The 21,476-nt window shown below is 38.7% G+C and overlaps 1 protein-coding gene across 3 annotated transcripts in view; it reads right to left on the bottom strand.

The window, feature by feature from the left end:
• The window catches only part of Scaper (S-phase cyclin A associated protein in the ER), a 366,940-nt gene that overhangs the window by 242,946 nt on the left and 102,518 nt on the right, over positions 1–21,476 (bottom strand). For all 3 annotated transcript variants that reach the window (XM_036192654.1, XM_036192655.1, XM_036192653.1), the window contains exons 18-20: positions 11,638–11,719; positions 9,787–9,939; positions 9,091–9,198 (exon numbers count right to left, since the gene is read on the bottom strand). In XM_036192654.1, the coding sequence (XP_036048547.1) occupies positions 9,091–9,198; positions 9,787–9,939; positions 11,638–11,719 (343 nt within the window). The remainder of the gene's footprint in view (positions 1–9,090; positions 9,199–9,786; positions 9,940–11,637; positions 11,720–21,476) is intronic.

Below are 21,476 nucleotides of genomic sequence, written 5' to 3' on the forward strand. Positions count from 1 at the left end.
CTTCCCTTCCAATTTGTATCCCCTTTATCTCCTTATTTTGTCTTATTGCTCTTGCTAGAACTTCAAGTACTATATTGAATATGTATGGGGAGAGGGGACAGCCTTGCCTTGTCCCTGATTTTAGTGGTATTGCTTTGAGTTTCTCTCCATTTAATTTGATGTTGGCTGTTGGCTTGCTGTAGATTGACTTTATTATGTTTAGGTATGTTCCCTGTATTCCTGATTGCTCCAAGACCTTTATCTAAAGGGGTGTAAGATTTTGTCAAATGCCCTTTCTGCGTCTAGTAAGACGATCATGTGGTTTTCTCTTTGAGTTTGTTTATATGGTGTATTACATTGACGGACTTTCGTATGTTGAACCACCCTTGCATCCTTGGGATAAAGCCTACTTGATCATGGTGGATAATTGTTTTGATGTGTTCTTGGAGTCTGTTTGCCAGTATTTTATTGAGGATTTTTGCATCAATGTTCATGAGGGAGATCGGTCTGTAGTTCTCTTTCTTTGTTGCATGTTTGTTTGGTTTAGGAATCAGGGTAATTGTAGCCTCATAGAAGGAGTTTGGTAATATTCCTTCTGCTTCTATTATGTGGAACAATTTAAAGAGTATTGGTATTAAGTCTTCTTTGAAGATCTGGTAGAATTCTGCACTGAAACCATCTGGTCCTGGGCTTTTTTTGGTGGGAGACTTTTAATGACTGATTCTATTTCCTTAGAGGTTACTGGACTATTTAAATGGTTTATCTGGTCTTGATTTAACTTAGGTATGTGGTACCTATCCAGAAAATTATCCATTTCTTTTAGATTTTCCAGTTTTGTGGAGTAGAGGTTTTTGAAGTATGACCTGATGATTCTCTGGATTTCCTCATTGTCTGTTGTTATGTCCCCCTTTTCATTTCTGATTTTGTTAATTTGGATGCTCTCTCTCTGTCTTTTGGTTAGTTTGGATAAGGGCTTGTCTATCTTGTTGATCTTCTCAAAGAACCAACTCTTTGTTTCATTAATCCTTTGTATTGTTCTCTTTATTTCTATTTTATTGACTTCAGCTCTCAATTTGATAATTTCCTGGCGTCTGTTCTTCCTGGGAGACTTTGCTTCTTCTTGTTCTAGAGCTTTCAGGTGTGCTGTCAAGTCACTAGTGTGAGATTTCTCCAACTTCTTTATGTGGGCATTTAGTGCTATGAATTTCCCTCTTAGCACTGCTTTCCTAGTGTCCCATAAGTTTGGGTATGTGGTGTATTCATTTTCATTGATCTCTAGGAAGTCTTTAATTTCTTTCTTTATTTCTTCCTTAACCCATTGGTGATTCAGTTAAGCATTATTTAGTTTCCATGAGATTGTAGGTTTTCTGTAGTTTTTGTTGTTGTTGAAATCTAACTTTAAACCATGGTGGTCTGATAGAACACAGGAGGTTATTCCAATTGTTTTGTATCTGTTGAGATTTGCTTTGTGCCCAAGTATGTGGTTGATTTTAGAGAAGGTTCCATGGGGTGCTGAGAAGAAGGTATATTCTTTTTTGTTCAGGTGGAATGTTCTGTAGATATCGATTAAGTCCATTTGAGTCATAACATCAGTTAAGTCCATTATTTCTCTGTTAAGTTTCAATTTTGCAGATCTGTCCAGAGGTGAAAGTGGGGTGTTGAAGTCTCCCACTATTAATGTGTGGGGATTTATATGTGATTTAAGCTTTAGTAATGTTTCTTTTACATATGTGGGTGCCCTTGTGTTTGGGGCATAAATGTTCAGAATTGAAACTTCATCTTGGTGGCTCTTTCCTGCGATGAGTATGTAATGTCCTTAATCATCTCTTTTGATTGATTTTAGTTTGAAGTCTATTTTGCTGGATATTAGGATGGCTACACCAGCTTGCTTCTTAAGACCATTTGATTGGAAAGTCTTTTTCTAGCCTTTTATTCTTAGGTAGTGTCTATCTTTGAATTTGAAAAGGATCCCAGACAAATCTTAAGATCCAAATGGAGTGTACTATAGAGCGTACCCACTAAGCTTTCCTGATCAAGAATGCTGCACAGATTGTGATAAAAAAAAAAATACAACTGTACAGCTCCATACTAACAGAGTTATGTACTCAATAGAAATGAAGACTAGCAGGAGACTTGGTATCCATTTAGGAAAATTTTGGGTACTTATACCATCTAGAAGGAACTTTTTAATGCTGTGGCTAATCCCTTGGCAGATGGCCTCATTCATGGCAAGAATGGTCTTTTTTTTTTTTTTTTTTTTTTTTCAGATGGTATGGCTGGAAGTAGAGAAGTCCACCCAATGACAGGTTGTCTAGATGATGGAGAATTGCTTCTCACTGTGTAAACATATTTCTAACAGCACATTATTTGAAGCAAAATGTTACATTTTAAAATCTAATGACAGGAATAGTATGGACACATAGTGTGAAATTGATGCCTTATGGGAACATCAGAAAACAGAAGCCATGCCCATTCCAAAGATCCACTCTAGCAAGTGACAAGTAGATTTCGAGGTTGCAGAGAAGATAAATATACAAGAATTCTGCAAAGCAGAAGTTAACAAAGACAGTGTCTTGCTGTGTAATAATCCCTTTGTACACTGAGAAGAGTTGTCACTGTGATTAGTTTTATAAAAAAAAAAAAAGCTAACTGGCCAATAGCTGGACAGGATAAGGTTAGGCAGGCAAACCATACTAAGGACACTAGGAAGAAGAAGGGCAGGGTCTTTGGAGTCACAAGAGATGCAGAAAGAAGCAAGATGAATGTGCCATATTAAAAGAAGGTACCGCCACATGGCAGAGGGTAGATAAGAAATATAGATTAATTTAAAATGTAAGAGTTGCCTAGTAACAAGCCTGAGCTATCAGCCAAACATTTATAATTATTATTAAGTCTTTGTGCATTTATTGTAGAGCTGGCGTGCCAACAAAAACTCTGCCTACAATGTCTATGGCATATTTGGTCTCTTATATTGAAATCAATAATAATTACATATATGATCTACCAAAGAGTTCTTCCTTAGGATTTTATTGCTGTGAAGAGACACCATGACCATGAAAACTCTTATAAAGGAAAGTATTTAATTGGGGCTAGTTTACAGTTTCAGAACTTTGGTCCATTATCACCATGGCATGGGACATGGTGGTATGCAAGCAGATATGGTGATGAAGAAGGAGCTGAGAGTTCTACATCTTGGTCCCCAGGCAGCAGAAGTGGACTGCATCACTAGACCTAGCTTAAGTATATATGAGGCCTCAAAACCTGCCTTCACAGTGACACACTTCCTCCAAGAAGGCCACATCAACTCCAACAAGGCCACACCTGCTAACAATGCCACTCCCTATGGGCCAAGCATTCAAGTGCATAAGTCTATGGGGGCCATATCTATTCAAACAACCACCTTCCAATACCTGGCACCCACAGGCTTGTAGCCATAACATAATGGAGAAATGCATTCAGTGCAACTTCAGAAGTCCCCAAAGTCTATCACAGTTTCAACAATGTTTAAAATTCCAAAGTTCAAAATCTCTTTTGAGATTTATGCAATCTCTTAACTGTAATTCCCTGTAAAATCAAAATTAAAAAAGAAAACAAATTACATGCTTCCAAAGTATAATGACACAGGATATACATTACCATTCCAAAAGCAAGCATAGGGAAGAAAATACTGGACCAAAGCAAGACCAAAGACCAGCTGGGCAAATCCCAAACTCTACATCTCCAAGTCTGATGTCAAAATGCTCTTCAGAGCCAGGCAGTGGTGATGAACACCTTTAATCCCAGGACTCAGGAGGAAGAGGTAGGCTGATCTCTGTGAGTTCACAGCCAGCCTGGTCTACAGAGCTAGTTCCAGGACAAGTAGAGCTGTTACATAGAGAAACCCTGTCTTGAAAAACCAAAAAAAGAAAAATAAAAGAAATGCTCTTTAGATCTCAAACCCCTTTCAGCTTTGTTGACTGTAACACACTTCTTTTTCTTGGGCTGGTTCCACTTCCTGTTAGCTTTCAGCTTTGTTGACTGCAACATACTTCTCCCTCTTGGGCTGGTTCCATCCACTTCCTGTTAGTAGCTTTCTTCAGCAGGTATCCCATGGCTCTAACGTCTCTAACATTTTGGGGTCTCCAAGGCAATCTGGACTTCACCTTCACAGCTTCACTCAATTGCCTCTCTGGGCCTCCAAAGAGGGACACGCCTGACACATGCCTGGCCTCAGAAGCTTTCCTTAGTTACAGAGGCTGATTCCATAACCCCTTTCTCTTATCCTTGATTCTAAAGCCAGAACCATATGGCTGAAGCTGCCAAGTTCTGCTGCTTGCTGGGGCTAGAAACATGGCCTCCTTCTTCAATTACCAGCTTTCTATTTTCAGTGGTTTCCTTTACTGTCTAAGCTTAGCTGTCCAGGAACTTGTACTATAGATCAGGCTGGCCTTGAACTCAGAGGTCTGTATACCTCTGTCTCCTGAGTGATTAAAGACATGTATTACCTTGCCTGGACCTAAGCTTTTCTTTAATTCTTTTTCAAAAAACATGGAAGCTTATCTGGTGGGATCTTGCCCTGAGGTTACCACTTTCCTTACTCCATTTAACATCGGGCTTTTTTTTTTTTTTTTTTTTTTATCTTTTTATCCCCTTGAACACAGGATTTAGTTCCATTCCATTTCCTGGTCCCCCCTTTTTCTTCAAATTGTATATTTTGTAACTTTTCTTTCCCAGCTTGCTCCTTTTCATTATAGATCTTTATAAGAGTGACCACTAATAACCACAGGACAGAATCAATATTACACTGTTTGGAGATTTCAGGGAATTAATACAAATCTCTTCACTTTAGCCTCAGGCAGACTCTTTGGACAAGGGCAAAAAGCAGTCACATTCTTCACCAAAATATCATACTAACAACATACTAAAATTCTTCTCCTCTGAAACCTCTTGAGCCAGGCCCCCACATTTCAAATCACCCTCAGAACCACTGTCTTCCATGTTTTTACTAGCATGGCCCTTGGAGCTGCACTTGAAACATTCCACCGATTTCCCAACCCAAAGTACCAAAGTCCAAATTCCTCCAAACAAAAATATGGTCAGGCCTATCACAGCAATAACTCAGTCCCTGGTACTAACTGTGAAGAGACACCATGACCACATTAACTCTTAAAAAGGGAAATATTTAATTGGGGCTGGCTTACAGTTTCAGAGCTTTAGTCCATTATCAACACGGTGGGACAGGGTGGTGTGAAGGCAAACATGGTGCTGGAGAAGGAGCTGAGAGTTCTACGTCTTGACCCACAGGCAACAAAAGGTGAACTGGGAGCCATACTGGGTATATCTTGAGCATATAAGGCATCAAAGCCCACCTGCACAGTGACATACTTCCTCCAACAAAGCCAAACCTTCTCAAACAAGGCCTTACCTAATAGTGCCAATCCCTATGGGCCAAGAATTCAAACACATGAGTCTATGGGGGCCCTTCCTATTCAAACCACTACAGAAGGTGTGCAGTTTGATCCCATAAAGCTCAAATGGAATGGTTGTTGTACATCTATGAAGAACATGGAAATCTGTACTCCCACAATCTAAAATGCTCCAAGAAAGTAAGAACCATGGTATATATGGTATAGAATGTACTGTAGCAGGCTTTTTTGTACTGCCAACCACCAAATCATGACACAGAGACTATTATTAATTATAAAAGCCTGCCCCCACAGTGGCATACTTCCTCCAACAAGGCCATACTTTCTAATAGTGCCACTCATTTTGGGGGCCATTTTCTTTCAAAACCCCACATCATCTGTTCAAGAACTACTTCAATTGGAAGGCAAAGATACAGTTGACTGGGTGTGAACACAAAGGCTGAAGACTGTGAAGAAAGCTTCCAAGTCATGAGATTTGCTGAAGTAATCCAAGAAGTGAAAGAGTGAGACCAGTAATGATATGTAGCCTGACACAAGAAGGCAAAGCAGAAACTTGGCTAGGGAGGACAATTCAATGAGCCATTGGTGACTGAAATGATTCTACAGAGATTCTCATCACTGCCCCTGTGCAAACTTTGGGTATCAATGAGAGACCCTTCCAAAAATAACTGAAGTTTTAGAAAAACAGTATCACCTGTGATGACTGATGACTGAGGAGTTTAGCAAACAGTGTATTGCTTTCAAAGCTTTATTAAAAGAAATTGAGAATGTGACTGAACCCAAACCTGAGAGGCCAGAGACACCCTCCTGAGAGTAGGGCCAAGAAAAATATCACTAAGAGATCTGTCCCTCCATCACCCATGCCTAATACACCAACTACCATCTGACACAGAAAGTTCCATTCTGCAGGGAGCAGATGAATAGATCCTAAGTCTACCTCCCTCTAACATGCAAACTGAGACATTCATGCAGTCACATGTCCCTCACACCGTCACAGTGTCTGTTGAAAATGAAAAGGTGCTAGCTAAGTGTGAGAAGTACATGTTGACCCACCAGGAAGTGGCCTCTGATAGGGAGATTCAGATTAAAGTAATTAAGGGCAATGTTAATGAGGTGGTGGACAATCTATTCAGTTTACTGATGTTGAGACTGTAAAACCAGAATCACCAACTAGCAATCAAAAATGAAGATCGTCCACAGTAGCACCTGCCCGACCACAGGGTACAGAGTCTGAATGGGCCGGTGTTGAAACAAACTGTTCCCTGGCGGTGGAGATGAGAGCAGGAACTCAGCTGGGACCCCAGTATCAGCATCATTCACAACCCAAATGGAAGAGGCCTTGAACTGACAGCCCTGGTATCAGAACATTTTTGTTTGTATTGATAACTCTCTAAAGCAGTGCCAAAAGCAATGTTGGAGTCATCGTACAGAAATGAGTATCTAGATCACGTTGAAATTTTTTGTGACTTTTCCAACTATTCTAAGTATGTTCTAGAGTTTCTTTCTTTTGAAAAAATATTTATTTATTTATTGTGCATATAGTATTCTGCTTGTATGTATGCCTGCCTGCCAGAAGAGGGTACCAGATCTCATCATAAATAGTTGTGAGCCACCATGTGGTTGCTGGGAATTGAACTCAGGACCTCTGGAACAGCAGCCAGTGCTCTTAACCTCTGAGCCATCTCTCCAGCCCTCTCTAGGGTTTCTTAAACAAAACAAACTCTGCTACTGATAAGATGCAAAAAAATGTACTTTAAACATGTCTAACAATTAATTAAGACTTTCAAAACAAAGATGGTAACTGGCCAATGGTAAAACCATTTTAGAAAGTATTTAGAATTCTGTCTGTATATTTACTTTCTCACCTTTAGATATGCCAAAGGAATTGAAATAAAAAGCACGAGAAATGTGCATGTACACACACACACACACACACACACACACACACACACACACACAGAGGGAGAGAGAGAGAGAGAGAGAGAGAGAGAGAGAGCGCCAGTAAGATGGCTAAGTGAGTAAAACCCTGATGACAAACCTGAATTTAGTTCCCAAAGCCCAAATATAAAAAGAGTTAACTACCGTGAGATACTCTGAGTCAAAATGGGAGGTGGGAAATCTGAAGAAGCTTGAGTATGCAGAGCAGTGGCCAATATTAACAAGAGAAATTCTGCTTCACAAACAAAGTGGAATGAAAGAGCCAACTCCCAAAGCTGTCTCCTGAACTCCATCCACCATACTCAAAAATAACTGAATAAAAATAAATCATAGCTGGGTGGTGGTGGAACACGCCTGTAATCCCAGCACTCAGGAGGCAGAGGCAGGCAGATCTCTGTGAGTTCAAGGCCAGCCTGGTCTACAGAGCTAGTCCAAGACAGGCTCCAAAGCTACAAAGAAACCCTGTCTTGAAAAACCAAAAAAAAAGAAAAAAAAAACTTAAATATAAGTTTAATGTACATTGGTATCTACAAACAGACACTGCCCTCAAAGAAACCACGATAATCTTTCCTGGGCATTTTAACAGATGTTTATCAAGCATGAATTCTATATAGAACAGGAAGAACAAATAAATTCATAGATATCATACTAGTTCAAGAACAGTTAAATACAAAATTATAAACATTCATAAAAATGTAAAATTTCAGAACCTAATAATTATATGTAAGTAAATAATACGTTTCTAAAACTTTGTAAATTGTTTACTAATTCAATATTAACCACTTACATGAAATAGATATTGATCTATGTTTTCTAAATCATTTGATAAATCACTGGAAATTCCTTTTTTTGTTTTGTTTTGTTTTGTTTTTCAAGACAGGGTTTCTCTGTATAGTCCTAGCTGTCCTGGAACTCATTCTGTAGGACAAACTGGCCTCAAACTCAGAGATCTGCCTGCCTCTGCCTCCTAAGTGCTGGAATTAAAGGTGTGCATCACCACTGCCCAGCTTTACTGATGAATTCTTGTCTCAAATTAATAACAAAATATTATAACTTTTCTTTTTTTAAACGTGTGTGTGTGTGTGTGTGTGTGTGTGTGTGTGTGTGTGCCTGTGTGTGTGTGTGTGTGCCTGTGTGTATCTACCATGCACAATGTGCATGGAGTTGCCCACAGAGACCAGATGAGGGCATCAGATCCCCTAGAGCTGGAGTTCCAGGCAGTTGTGAGACACCCAATATGGGTGCTCAAAAACAAATTCTGGTTCTCTATAAACTCTGGTGCTCTTAACTGCAGAGCCATCTCTGGAGCACCTGATTACAATGTCTTAAAAATCATTTTTAAACTGTTCTATTCATTTAGGGTGTGTGTGTGCACATTCAGTTGTTTATGCACCATGCCATGTAGGTGGGATTATTATACGACAATTTGAAGGAGTCAAGTCTCTCCTTCCACCCAGTCAATCTCAAGGATCAAACTGAGGTTGACAGGTTTGGCGCGTGTGCCTTTATCCTCTGAGCTAGCTATCTCACAAGCACAGAATACTATAACTTTTTCTGGTACAAAAATTATGTAAGTGATAACAAATTTTTTTTTTAGTTAATATGCATACTAAAATAATAACATATGCCTACTATATTAATAGAGATATTGAGTGCTAAATATGGTTCTAAATAGTTATATAAATACACATAAATAAGGAACTCATAATAAAAGAGCACAGCCTAGATAATCAATTAGTAATTGTAAAAAGACAGAAGTAAACCTTACCACTTCTTCATCGGAAAGTTCACGCCCCTGGATACTGCTATTCTCCCTCACAGCTTGCTGGTGTTTTTTCCCTTTAATGTGGCTAAAGAGATATACTTCTGAAGCAATCTAAAAACATAAAATCAAAGCCAAATCAATCAACATACCACTGCATCCAATACTAAGAACTAAATATTCAATCCATTATATACAATTTCAGATCACTCTAGAATATATAATTATATATAAATTATATACCATATAATTATGTTACTCTATCGATTATATCAATAATTAATATTTTATTATGTTATTAACATATATGTAATATGATATATATATATATATATATATATATATATATCTTAAAATATTTCCCCTAGAATGCAATTCTGAGACTAAGTTGAAAGATTCAAGTCTCAGCACTTGAAACCTACAAAAACTGGGTTTTGATTTCTGGTTCTAATATATTAAAATATTGACTTAGTCTATCATTAAACAGGTAAACAACCATTTTAGTAACAATTGCATACATCGGCACTTGCACCACCATTCCTAAATGCTATTATTTTTAACATTTCCTTTTCATTTAAAATCCTCAAGAAGTCAATATCACTTAGTAGATGCCTTAGCACCAGATTTAAAAGGCTGGAAGCCTTTTAATAAATTTTAGCAATAAATTCTGACACTAAACTATTAATAGTGACAACCACCTACCAGGACATTGCAGAGAGAACACTGCTTCTTTCTTTCATAAGGGGTCAGTTTAGGGGCATAATCAGTATTTGCATGTCGCCCACTACTTAACTCAGCAGCCTTTTCTTTCCTTTGTTCAATCTGTTCCATGTGTCTTCGAATGCTTTCATCATGCTGTAGACAGGGGTGAAGTGTGAGGAAACTTAAAAAGTATTCAGATTATACTGAGAACTAGAAGAAAGATCTCCCATTAAAACTTCTAAAATAAAAAAATGGAAAAAAAAACTTCTAAAATAATCCAAATGTACCTTGTTTTGATACTTTCACACTGAAGAACAAGGAACTTTTACAAACAGTCTTTTAACATCACTCATGCACAATAATACTTCCTAAAATGTGTCCACAGGATGATAGTACATGTTTTGTGGGAACAGTTTCATAGACAAATTTGGAAAACCGTAAGTTAAAGATTTTTAATGCAGAACTTCATGTATCTTCTAGTGCATCACTATGCTCAGAGACTTAACACTACTGGCTACTTGGAGTTAGAATTTGATAAATTTTTACCAACTACCCATTTGGTTACCTATCAAACACTATGAGAAGTGCTGATCCACAGAAACACCAAGCTTAGTCACATAGCAGGAAAGTGACAAAGACCTATTCCTACACCTGCCCTATAACTCCAGCCACTATCCCAAGGAAAATCTTTTTTGTGTTCACATTATTTTGTTTAGCCAGAATGTATCTTACTCAATTGTATTTTCTATGTTCAACTAATTTTTTCAAGATTCAGCTAAGTAATTACTCTACCTGATCTTTGATACGCATATTGGACTATAACCCTACCTCTATTATGCAGAAGTTATCCATTTGACATCTGAATCTCATGCTAGTTTAGGCACTTCCTGAAAATGGGAATCCAATCTTACCCATTCATTAATATTTGCTGTATTGGGTGTCTCCATGATGGGTAAGGTGACTTGCTTGCATCCCACGCAATCTAAGTCAGAAGCTCATTTTTTAGCAAAAGGGGGGGGGGACCTGTAGGGCTGTGGCCCCCGTTTTGGGTTAACTGTTTCCTTGCTTGCTGACCTTGACCTTGATATCCTTCCTATGCTAATTCCCTGTGAGATTCCACCCCCCTGAATGCTTAAGGGAAGTTCCTTGTCTTTATATTCTGCATATTGGGTATTAACAGCTTAGATGCAAGATTGTAAAACATTGGTATAGAACTTCTGCCCTCGAGGGTTTTCCCATTGTGCTGTAAGCCTGTATTTAAGACCTCCTCCCTCCTTCAATAAACGGCATTCGACATTCAAAAAAAAAAGAATTTGCTGCATTGAATTTAAATGAATGACAAATTACTATGACAAATAGAAAACGTGGTCTTTCACATTAAAAGGTTACTATTTCTATAAGGAGCCAACATGTAAATCATTGTATAAAGCACTCATATAGTAGAGACCACCTACATGCTATAATATTGAGAATTTTTTTCTAGAAATCAATAGTTTTTATAACCTTCCAAGTTAGAACTATGCAACTCAAAAGCATTGAAATCAAATGAATAATTACTAGATGATTAAAAAGTACTATTAGTAATTACTTCAAGTTATTTATTAACTGATTAATAAGAATAACTACTAAATATCTTCATTGCTATTCCACAATGATTATACAATATAAATTTATATCAAATAAATTTGGTTTCCAAACAGTTGAGTTTGAGTCAGTTATAACTCAATCACAAAAGATCCGTTATGTAAATATTATAAATACAAATTAATTCAATGTTTATTCCATTGAATTTTATAATGTGCTCCATTGTAAGCTCTGAATTTTCAAATTAAAATAACAAGCTTCCCTGACCTTGAGCTGAATTTTCTTCTGCAGCTCTTCCATAGCTTCTTGCTGAGCTGCTGTGAGCGCTGCCAACCGCTCTTCCCGGTCTCTGTAAGACACAGTCAAATCTGTAGGTTCACCTACATGGAGTAACACCCCCAATCTCATGTAACCAAAAAATACAATTTAGATGCAAGGCTTATATATTCTAATAGGCCATTATTTTTAAAATATTCTGAATGTGTATTACACCTCAAATACTGCCCAATAAATATTTGAGAAGCAATAGGAGTTTTTCTCATCTTGTTTTTTTAGTGATGACACCAACACAGACGATAAGCTATGAAAATAAGTTTCTGACCCCAAGAATGGTTCTGGAACTATCATTAAATATAAAATGTTGAAAACATAACTTATACTTAGTCTCTTAAAAATATTACTACGCCCACAAGAAAACCACAGAAAAGGCACAAACTGATAAAGTGAATAGAAGAGGAAACCATGGTGTACTCTGAACATCAGCATTTCTAACTAAAAAGCTAAACAAGGATACTGGTATCTGAGCTTCCAGGGAGAAATTAGAAAAGAAGGTATTTTGATCAGAAGAATTCCACTGAAGTTCAGAAAATGTTAAAAATCAAGCAAATCTGAAAAAATAAAAACTGAGTCTATTAAAATAGGATGAAAATTCACAAAAGCTGAAAATACAGTGAAAGAGTAAGAAAATTAAGAGAATGAACTCAAGATGTCCACCAACTTTGTGGCTGTGTTGTGTGCTACATGCCTATGGAGGCCAGAGAAAGTCAGGTGTTTTTCCCTGTTGCTCTCCACCTTAGAAATAAATTTGGCCTGGCGGTGGTGGCATATGCCTTTAATCTCAGCACTTGGGAGGCAGAGGTAGGCGGATCTCTGTGAGTTTGAGGCCAGCCTGGTCTACAGAGAGAGATCCAGGAAAGGTGCAAAGCTACATAGAGAAACCCTGTCTCAACCCCCCCCCCCCCCATAAAAAAAAAGAAAGGACGGAAGGAAGGGAGGGAGGGAGGGAGGGAGGGAGGAAGGAAGGAAGAAAGGAAGGAAGGAAGGAAGAAAGGAAGGAAGGAAGGAAGGAAGAAAGAAAAGAAATAAGTTCAAAGATTCCCTGGGCCTGGCAGGGAAGCAGGGAAGCTAACTGCAGATTTGCACTTCTCCCTCTCCACTTAGAATCCAACTGTAGCAGACCACCTGCTGCAGCCTCCACTTCCTCTCTGCCCTCATCTCCAGTGACTCAAGCAGATCTTCTCCAGCCTTCCTCCCCACACATCTTGTTCTTCCAGGCCCCAACTCCAGGAGGCTTTCTCTGGGAACTTGCCAGCCAAGCCTGACAGAGAAGCAAATAGGCCAGCAGTTCTCAAGCTATGGAATGCACTGGTGGTCAAATATCCCATTCACAGGGACTGCATATCAGGTATCATGCATATCTGATATTTACATTATAATTCATAACTAGCAAAATTACAGTTATGAAGAAGCAATAGAAATAATTTTATGGTTGGGGGCCATTACAACATGAAGAATAGTATTAAAGGATTGCTATATTAGGAAGTAGTAGGCCATTAAAGTAGGCAGGTAGGCAAGCTTCAGATTTTCACTCTTCTCTCCCTCCTCCATAGCCAGTCCCCCAGTCTCATCCCTACTTGTGGCCACTTCTCACTCTTTACCCCCATTCCCAGAGGCCTAATCAGATTATGGTGGAATACTGCTTTCTTCCCTCCTGTGGAACCCTTCACCATCCCACCCTAGCCCATCCTCCTTCCTAAGTATCAGCTCCCAACACCTAAAAACACATTTTACCTGGAACCACCAGGGGCCACATAAGTCAGAATCCCAGAAGAATTTCCTACCAGGCAACACAAAGGCACAAAATGTTCCTAATAAAAAGAAAGGACAACTCAAACCAAGGAACAAAATACCCACCCAACAAAGACAAAAGCCAGGTATCAGCACCTGGAATTATAATAACAAACTAAGATGCCTAGATGCCAATTTAAAAACACAATAACAGCCAGGACAAAATGTCTCCACCACAGCCCAGCAACCCTACAACTAGGCACTGAGTATTGATTGCAACATAGCTGAAGCACAAAACAAAACCTTGAAAACAGTCTTGAGGAACACCATCGAGGTCCTTAAAAACACACACTAAATCCCTTAAAGAAATCTATGAAAACAGAAATAGTGGAAGGGAATGAATAAAACAGTTCAAGACCTAAAAGTAGAAATGGAATCAGTAAAGAAAATCCAAACTGAGGAAAATCTGGAAAAGAAAAATTTAGAAACTTGAACAAGAACCTCATAGGCAACCCTCTCCAACAGAATACAAGAGATGAAGAGAAAAATTTCAGGCATTAAAGAGACACTTAGAATAAACAGATACCACAGTAAAAGAAAATGTTAAATCTAAAATAAATCTTGGCACAAAACATCCAGGAAATCTGGGACACTGTAAAAAGACCAAATCTAAAAATAACAGGAATAGAAGCAAAAAAAGAAACCCAAGTCAAAAACATAGAAATATTTTCAACAAAATAATAGAAGAAAATTTCTCTAACCTAAGGAAAGAGATGGCTATCAAGGTGTAAGAAACATACAACACACCAAACAGACTAAACCAGAAAAGAAATTCCCTTAGGCAAAAAATAATCAAAACACTAAGCATTAAAAAACAAAGAATAATAAAAGCTGCAAGGGAAAAAGGCCAAGTAACACATAATGGCAGATCTATTAGAATAACACCTGACTTCTCCATGGAGACTCCAAAACCAGAAGGACCTGAACAGGTGTTCTACAGATGCTTAAGAGACCACAGATGCCAGCCCAAGCTACTATACCCAGCAAAACTTTTAATCACAATGGATGGAAAAAAAATAAGACATTTCATAATAAAACCAAATTTAAGCAATATCTATTTACAAATCCAACCCCACAGAATGCTCTAGAAAGTAAACTCCAACCTAAACAGGTTAATGACATCCAAGAAAACACAAAGAATAAATAATCTCAGACCAGCAAATAAAAAGGAAAATATACATACACACACACCCCAATACCAGCAAAATAACAGGAATCAACAAACATTTTTCACTGATATCTCTCAACATCTGTATTCTCAATTCCCAAATTAAAAAGAAAAAAAGACAGACTAAAACAATGGATGCAAAAACAGAAGGCTTCAGAAAACACATCTTAACATCAAGGACAGATATCACCTCAGGGTAAAGGGATGGAAAAAGATATTTCAAGCAAATGGAAGAAACAAGCTAGTTATAGCCGTTTTAATATCTAACAAAATAAACTTCAAACCGAAACTAATCAGAAGAGATGGGGAAGGATAATACATACATACTCATCAAAGAAAAAATCTACCAAGAGGACATTGAAATTATTAATACCTATGCCCCAAATACAAGAGTACTCTAGTTCATTAAATAAATAAATAAACAAACAAACATTAAACACCTTAAATCACATATTGACCCTTACACGCTGATGAGACCTTTATTCCCCCAAAATAATATTTTTATTAATTATCTGGGAATTTTATACAATGTACTCCATTCACACTCAGTTCCCACCCCTGCGCCCCCCCCCAAAAAAAAGCCCACACCAAGTCCAATTTGTGTTGCACATATACTCACTGAGCACAGTCAAACTCCTAGTGGCTAGCCCCTTAAACAAAACTGAGTCCTTCCCCACTCCCTCACCAGAAGCTATCAACTGTGGAGAGCTACACTTCAGCATCTTTATCACTGCTTTTAAGGACTTTCTTCAATAGCTTCTTCTCTGGACTGTTTCCTTTTGGGGAGGGTGGGGGAGGTTGTCACAGAAGCCGTCAATGTCTCTCATTCTCAGTTATTAGTCTGCCATCATCAATACCACTGCAAAAGAAGGGTCCTTGCCATGAAGGATCCAGCAGCAGCACGGATCATGGACTTCCACATGACTTCTGGCAGCAGATCAGATCACAGACATCAACATAGTCTTGGGTGGCAGAATGGATGACAGACATCAACACATCATCCAGCGGAAGCACAGACCATGGAAATTTGTTGAGGAGACTTAATCAAGAAAAACGAACCATTCTTCATTTCAGATATCTTGTTGCGCTGGCCCTGCTTGCCAGCTACGTGCTTCTTTGCCCACCACAGCTGGGGAAACATACTACCTGACTCTCACCAACAGACAAGCTACCCAGACAGAAACTAAATAAAGCAAGGCTGGGACCAATGGAGGCGATAAGCCAAAAGGATCTACCAGATATTTACAGAATATTTCACCCAAACATCTTATCTGACCACTGTGGATTAAAGTTAGGTGTCAGCAACAGAAAGCTTACAAACTGAACCACTCACCACTGAATGAAAAACAGATCAAAGCTGGCACACACTTTTAATCCCAGCACTCAGGAGGCAGAGGCAGGAGGATCTCTGTGAAGTAGAAGACAAAAAGCCATGAAGACAAAGCACCAACCTACAGAATGGGAAAAGATTTTTACCAACTACACATCTGATAGAGGGCTAATATCCAAAATATATAAGGAGCTCAGCTAGATATCAAGAAAACAAATAACCCAATTAAAAAATGAGGTACAGATCTAAATGGAGAACTCTCAAAAGGGGAAACTCAAATGACTGAAAAATAACATTTGTAGTCATCAGGGAAATGCAAATTAAAACTACTTTGAGATTTCATCTTACACCTGCCAAAATGGCTAAGATCTATAAAACAAGTGACAGCTCATGCTTAGGAGGATGTGGAGAGTTCCATTGCTGGTGGAAGTGAAAACTCATTTGGTGCTACACTATGGAAATCAGTGTGGCAGTCCCTCAGGAAGATGGGGATAGATGTACCTCAAGATCCAGCTATACCACTCTTGGGCATATACCCAAAAGGATACTTCATCTTACCAGAGAGACACCTGGTCAACCATGTTCATTGTTTCTCTATTCATAATAGCCAGAGACCATAAACAATCTAGAAGTCCCTCAATACTTCTTTATGAATGAATAAAGAAAATACAGTACATTTATACAACAGAGTATTACTCAGTCATATAAAAAAATGAAATTCGCAGGTGTAGTGGTATTGTGCTCCCCAAAATATTGTGCATGCTAATAAGCTTACCTGGGGTCAGAGAAGAGAACAGCCACAATATTAGACATAGAGGTTAGGCAGTGACACTCACACCTTTAATCCTAGCATTCCAGAGGCAGAAATCTCTCTGGATCTCTGTGAGTTCAAGGCCACATTGGAAACAGCCAGGCATGGTGACTCACATCTTTAATCCCAGGGAGTGATGGCAGAAAGCAGAAATATATATAAGGCGTGAAGACCAGAAACTAGAAGCTTTTGGCTGGTTAAGCTTTTAGGCTTAGGAGCAGCATAGTTCAGCTGAGAGCCATCCAGTCTGAGGAAACAGGATCAACTGAGGAATTGGCAAGGTGAGGATAGCTGTGCCTTGTTCTGCTTCTCTGATCTTCCAGCATTCACCCCAATAACTGGCCTGGGTTTGTTTTTATTGATAAGACTTTTTAACAATTCGTGCTACACACAGGTAAATAGAAGGAACTAGAATGAGGTAGCCCAGATCCAGAAAGACAAATGCAGTATGTATCCACTTCTATGTGGATATTAGCTGTTGAGTCATTGATAACTAAGCTACAATCCAAAGAAGCAAAGAGTTTAGGTAAAGAGTAAGTGACTAGAGAGGATCTGCCAAGGAAAGGGAAACAGGATAGTTATAGATGCATTAGGGAAGAAACTGGAATGGGAGGAGCAAGTGGGAATGGGGAGGGAATACATGGAGAGACAGCTAAAATTTAGGGCCACATGAGGGGTAGTGTGGGAAACATAATAAAGTAGAAGCTTCATAAAATATATACATACACAAAGGTGATCTAAATGAAATTGCCAAATAATGGGAGAGACAGAGCCTCAGCTGGCTATCTCTTGTTCCAAATGAAACTTTCAGTACTAGGACTGGGTTACATATAGTTGTTGGCTAAAGGGGTCTCATAGGAAATCCCAAACAACCCATACTGTTGCCAAGATTTTAGGTTGCTTTCCACAAACTGACTGCAAGACATTGATGAAGATCACACCCATACAACTTATTGAGCATGGAGATATCAAGTTGTGCCCACATAGACCTTTCACTCTTATTTGCTAGGTACATCTTTGGTAATGGAAAGTACTCTGCCTAGTACCAAGGAAAAACCATAACCACTAACCCAGTCACAAACACTCTGATCTACAATGGTTTCCTGCCTGCAAGATATGCTAGTGTAGTGGTGACACAAAGCTTGTGGGAGTAACCAAGCAATATGTGATCTGACTTAAGGCCTGCTCCATGAGATGGAACCCATATCCAACACTGCTTGGGTGACCAAGAGCCTAAGACTAGATAGCCTAGGAACCTAGAGGGAAAACCAAATATTACTGTGAAGGAGGAGAGGAAAGAGGAGGAGGAGGAGGAGGAGGAGGAGGAGGAGGAGGAGGAGGAGGAGGAGAAGTAGTAGTCAGCAATAGAATTACTCTTTATGATATTCTGCTCTATTCATAGATCAGTGCCTTGCTCAGCTGGCATCAGAAAAGCTTCCTCAAGCAACAGGGGAACAAATACAGAGACACACAGCCAGACATTATTCAGAGTGAGACCTTAGAATTCTCAATCCTAAACAGAATGTCTCCATCAAATCCTTCCCTTCAAGAATCAGGAAACCCCAGAGAAGAGGATGTGGAAATTGTAAAAGCCAGAGGGGATGGAGGATACCAAAACAAAAACAAACACAAAAGCAAAACAAGGCCCTCTAAATCCATGATTTATGCACATATGAATTCACAGAAATTGAAGCAGCATATAGAGTCTATGCCAGCTGGGGTCCTAGAGCTAAAAGGAGAAGTGGACACATGTCCCTAGCCCTAACCCAGATGCAACCTCCAAAAAGATACAGAGGCTGTCTCCAAAAAGAAAACTGAGTTAATTACTAATAAGTCTAAATATGTAAAAAACATGTTAGTTGTCTTTGAAGGTTGGGAATGATTCAGTGACTGGTACATGGGACAAAGCTAAAGTTACCTGTACTGCTGGGACTGAAATTGAAGTAGAGAAATATGAAAAGGGGAGGGACTCTATTCTTCTTTACAAAGTCAATATACCATTTAATTGAAAAAGTCACACATAGTTTATTTGGTTACAAATTATATCTATGCAGTGGGAGAGGTGGTTCTCAGGGGTTATGGATGTTTACCACCAAACTTGACAACTTAAATTTGACCCAAACACCCACATGGTAGAAGGAGAGAACAACTCCCACAAGCTGTACTCTGACCTCCACATGCATGTTAAAGCATACATGTAGACACAGAATAGAAAAAGAAATACAAACGTCATGCTCAGAATACCATAGCATCATGTTCATAAAAATAAAAGGTGTGAACTAAAATTGTCTAGAAATGAATCCCTACAATGAGTTTAGACTAGAAAGCATACTACAGGGCTATAGAATCATATAAATTATGTTTAGTATTAGAGAGATAGCTCAACAGCTAAGAGCACGTCTTGCACTTGCAGAGGACTTGAGTTCAATTCCCAGCACCTACACAGTGGCTCACAACCATCCACAATTCCAGGACCAGGGGATCCTAAGCCATCTTTACTTTCATGGCCACTATATGTACATGGTACATAGATATTTATCCTGGGAAAGCATCATTACACATACAATTAAAATAAAATCTTTTTAAAAATAAAAAAGATATGTTTCTTTGTTTCTGGGAAGATAAAAAAATTGATGACTATTATCCCAACAAGCACAAAATTTCAATAAACAAATAAAAAGCACTTGAACTAAGAGAACAAAAACAGTAAAACAAAATCTTTCTAATAAAATGCATCAGAGGTCTTTGAAAAGATAGCTAGTCCTAGGAATGGGTCAGGGAAAGCAGGTCTAGAATTACTAGTATTATCAGAAATCAAGAAATTGCTTTACAACCAATGCTAAGAAAGCCAAAGAACAAGAGCTAACCAGACCTCCCAATATCCAAAAGAACAACAATAAGTAAATCATATGGAATTACATCTTAGTTACTTTTCTATTGGTATGACAAAACACAAGAACTAAGGCAACTTATAAAAGAAAGAATTAATTTTAGGGGGTCATGATTCTAGAGGGTTAGAACCCATGAGCATCAAAGCAGGGGAAACATGGAGACAGGTAGAAAGGCACGGCATAAGAGCAGTAGCTGACAGCTCACATGTTGAGACAACAAGCCAACAACCAGGAGACAGAGAGAGGTAAATGAGAATGGTGTAGGCTTTTCCACCCCAATGACACACCTCCTTCAAGGCCACACCTCCTGATCCTTCCCAAACAGCTCCACAAACTGTGACCAAGCACTCAAATATAGGAGCCTGTGGGGGCCACTTTCATTCAAACCACCACAGACTGCAACATTAAACATATAAAATAAACCAAGTCATATTGATATTAAAAGAATTTAACAAATAGGGCAGAGGAGGATAATTAAATTATATAGGGAAGAAACATTACCCTCAGTTAGGTGATCAAAGGTAACAACATCAGGGATGGGAAATTATTTGAGTGGGTAAGTGTTCGCCACACGGGCATGAAGATTTGAGGTCACAGCTCAGATTCCTCAGGACTCACATAAAACATTTTATTCTTTTAGCATGTGCCTATAAGACTAGTGCTGGACAGCTGGAGACCAGAGGAGCCCTAGATATTGTTGGCTAGCCAGTCTAGCCAAACCAATGAACTCCAGGGCTACTGACAGAGCTTTTTTGTTGTTATTACTGTTGTTCAAAAAATAAGGTGAAAATCAATTGAAGAAACTTCTGCTGTTGACCTCTGGCCTCCATATGAACATGTGCACATATGCATTTAAACCCATGTGATACACAAATCAGGAATAAATCAAGATGACATCATAAACTTGTGTGGTCCTCCTCATGAAACAGCATAGCCTCAATCTAACTATAAGAAAAACATCAGACAAGTCTTAAGAAACATCCTATAAAAATCGCAAATACTGGACTGGACAGATGGCTTAAGACCATTGGCTGCTCTTCCCCAGAGGACCCAGGTTTAATTTCCAGCACCCACATAGCTGCTCACAACCATCTTTAACTCCAATTGAAGAGGAATCTAAGACCATCTCCTGGCCTCTGTGGGTAGCAAGCAGCACAGACATACATGCATGAAAAAGATTCATATATATATATAAAATAAGAAAATATAAAACCCCAAATACTAACTCCCTGGTACTATGGAATCATTAAATCCAAAGAAAGTTTACAAAACCATCACACCTCAAGGAACTAAAGAAACTAACAAATATTTGAAAAAATTATGGCAAATACTTGTCAAATGCTTCCAAAATTTAGCTTTAAAAACACATTAATGGGGCTGGAGAGATGGCTCAGTGGTTAAGAGCACTGACTGCTCTTCCAGAAGTCCTGAGTTCAATTCCCAGCAACTACATGGTGGCTCATGACCATCTCTAATGAGATCTGGTGCTCTCTTTTGTATACATAATAAATAAATAAATCTTAAAAAAAACAAAAAACAAAAAACCACATACATTAATGGGCTGGGTGATGGTGGTGCACACCTTTAATCCCAGCACTTGGGAGGCAGAGACAGGCAGGCGGTTCTCATTGAGTTTGAGCCCAGCCTGGTCTACAAAGCAGAGTTCCAGGACAGTCATCAATGTTGCACAGAGAAACCCTGCCCCCCCCCCAAAAAAAAACAAACAACGAAAAAACCACATTAATGTACAGAACAAGAGAAACTAGAAAAATCATTTTC

The sequence above is a fragment of the Onychomys torridus genome, chromosome 7 (assembly GCF_903995425.1).
Source record: "Onychomys torridus chromosome 7, mOncTor1.1, whole genome shotgun sequence".
NCBI classification, from domain to species: Eukaryota; Metazoa; Chordata; class Mammalia; order Rodentia; family Cricetidae; genus Onychomys; species Onychomys torridus.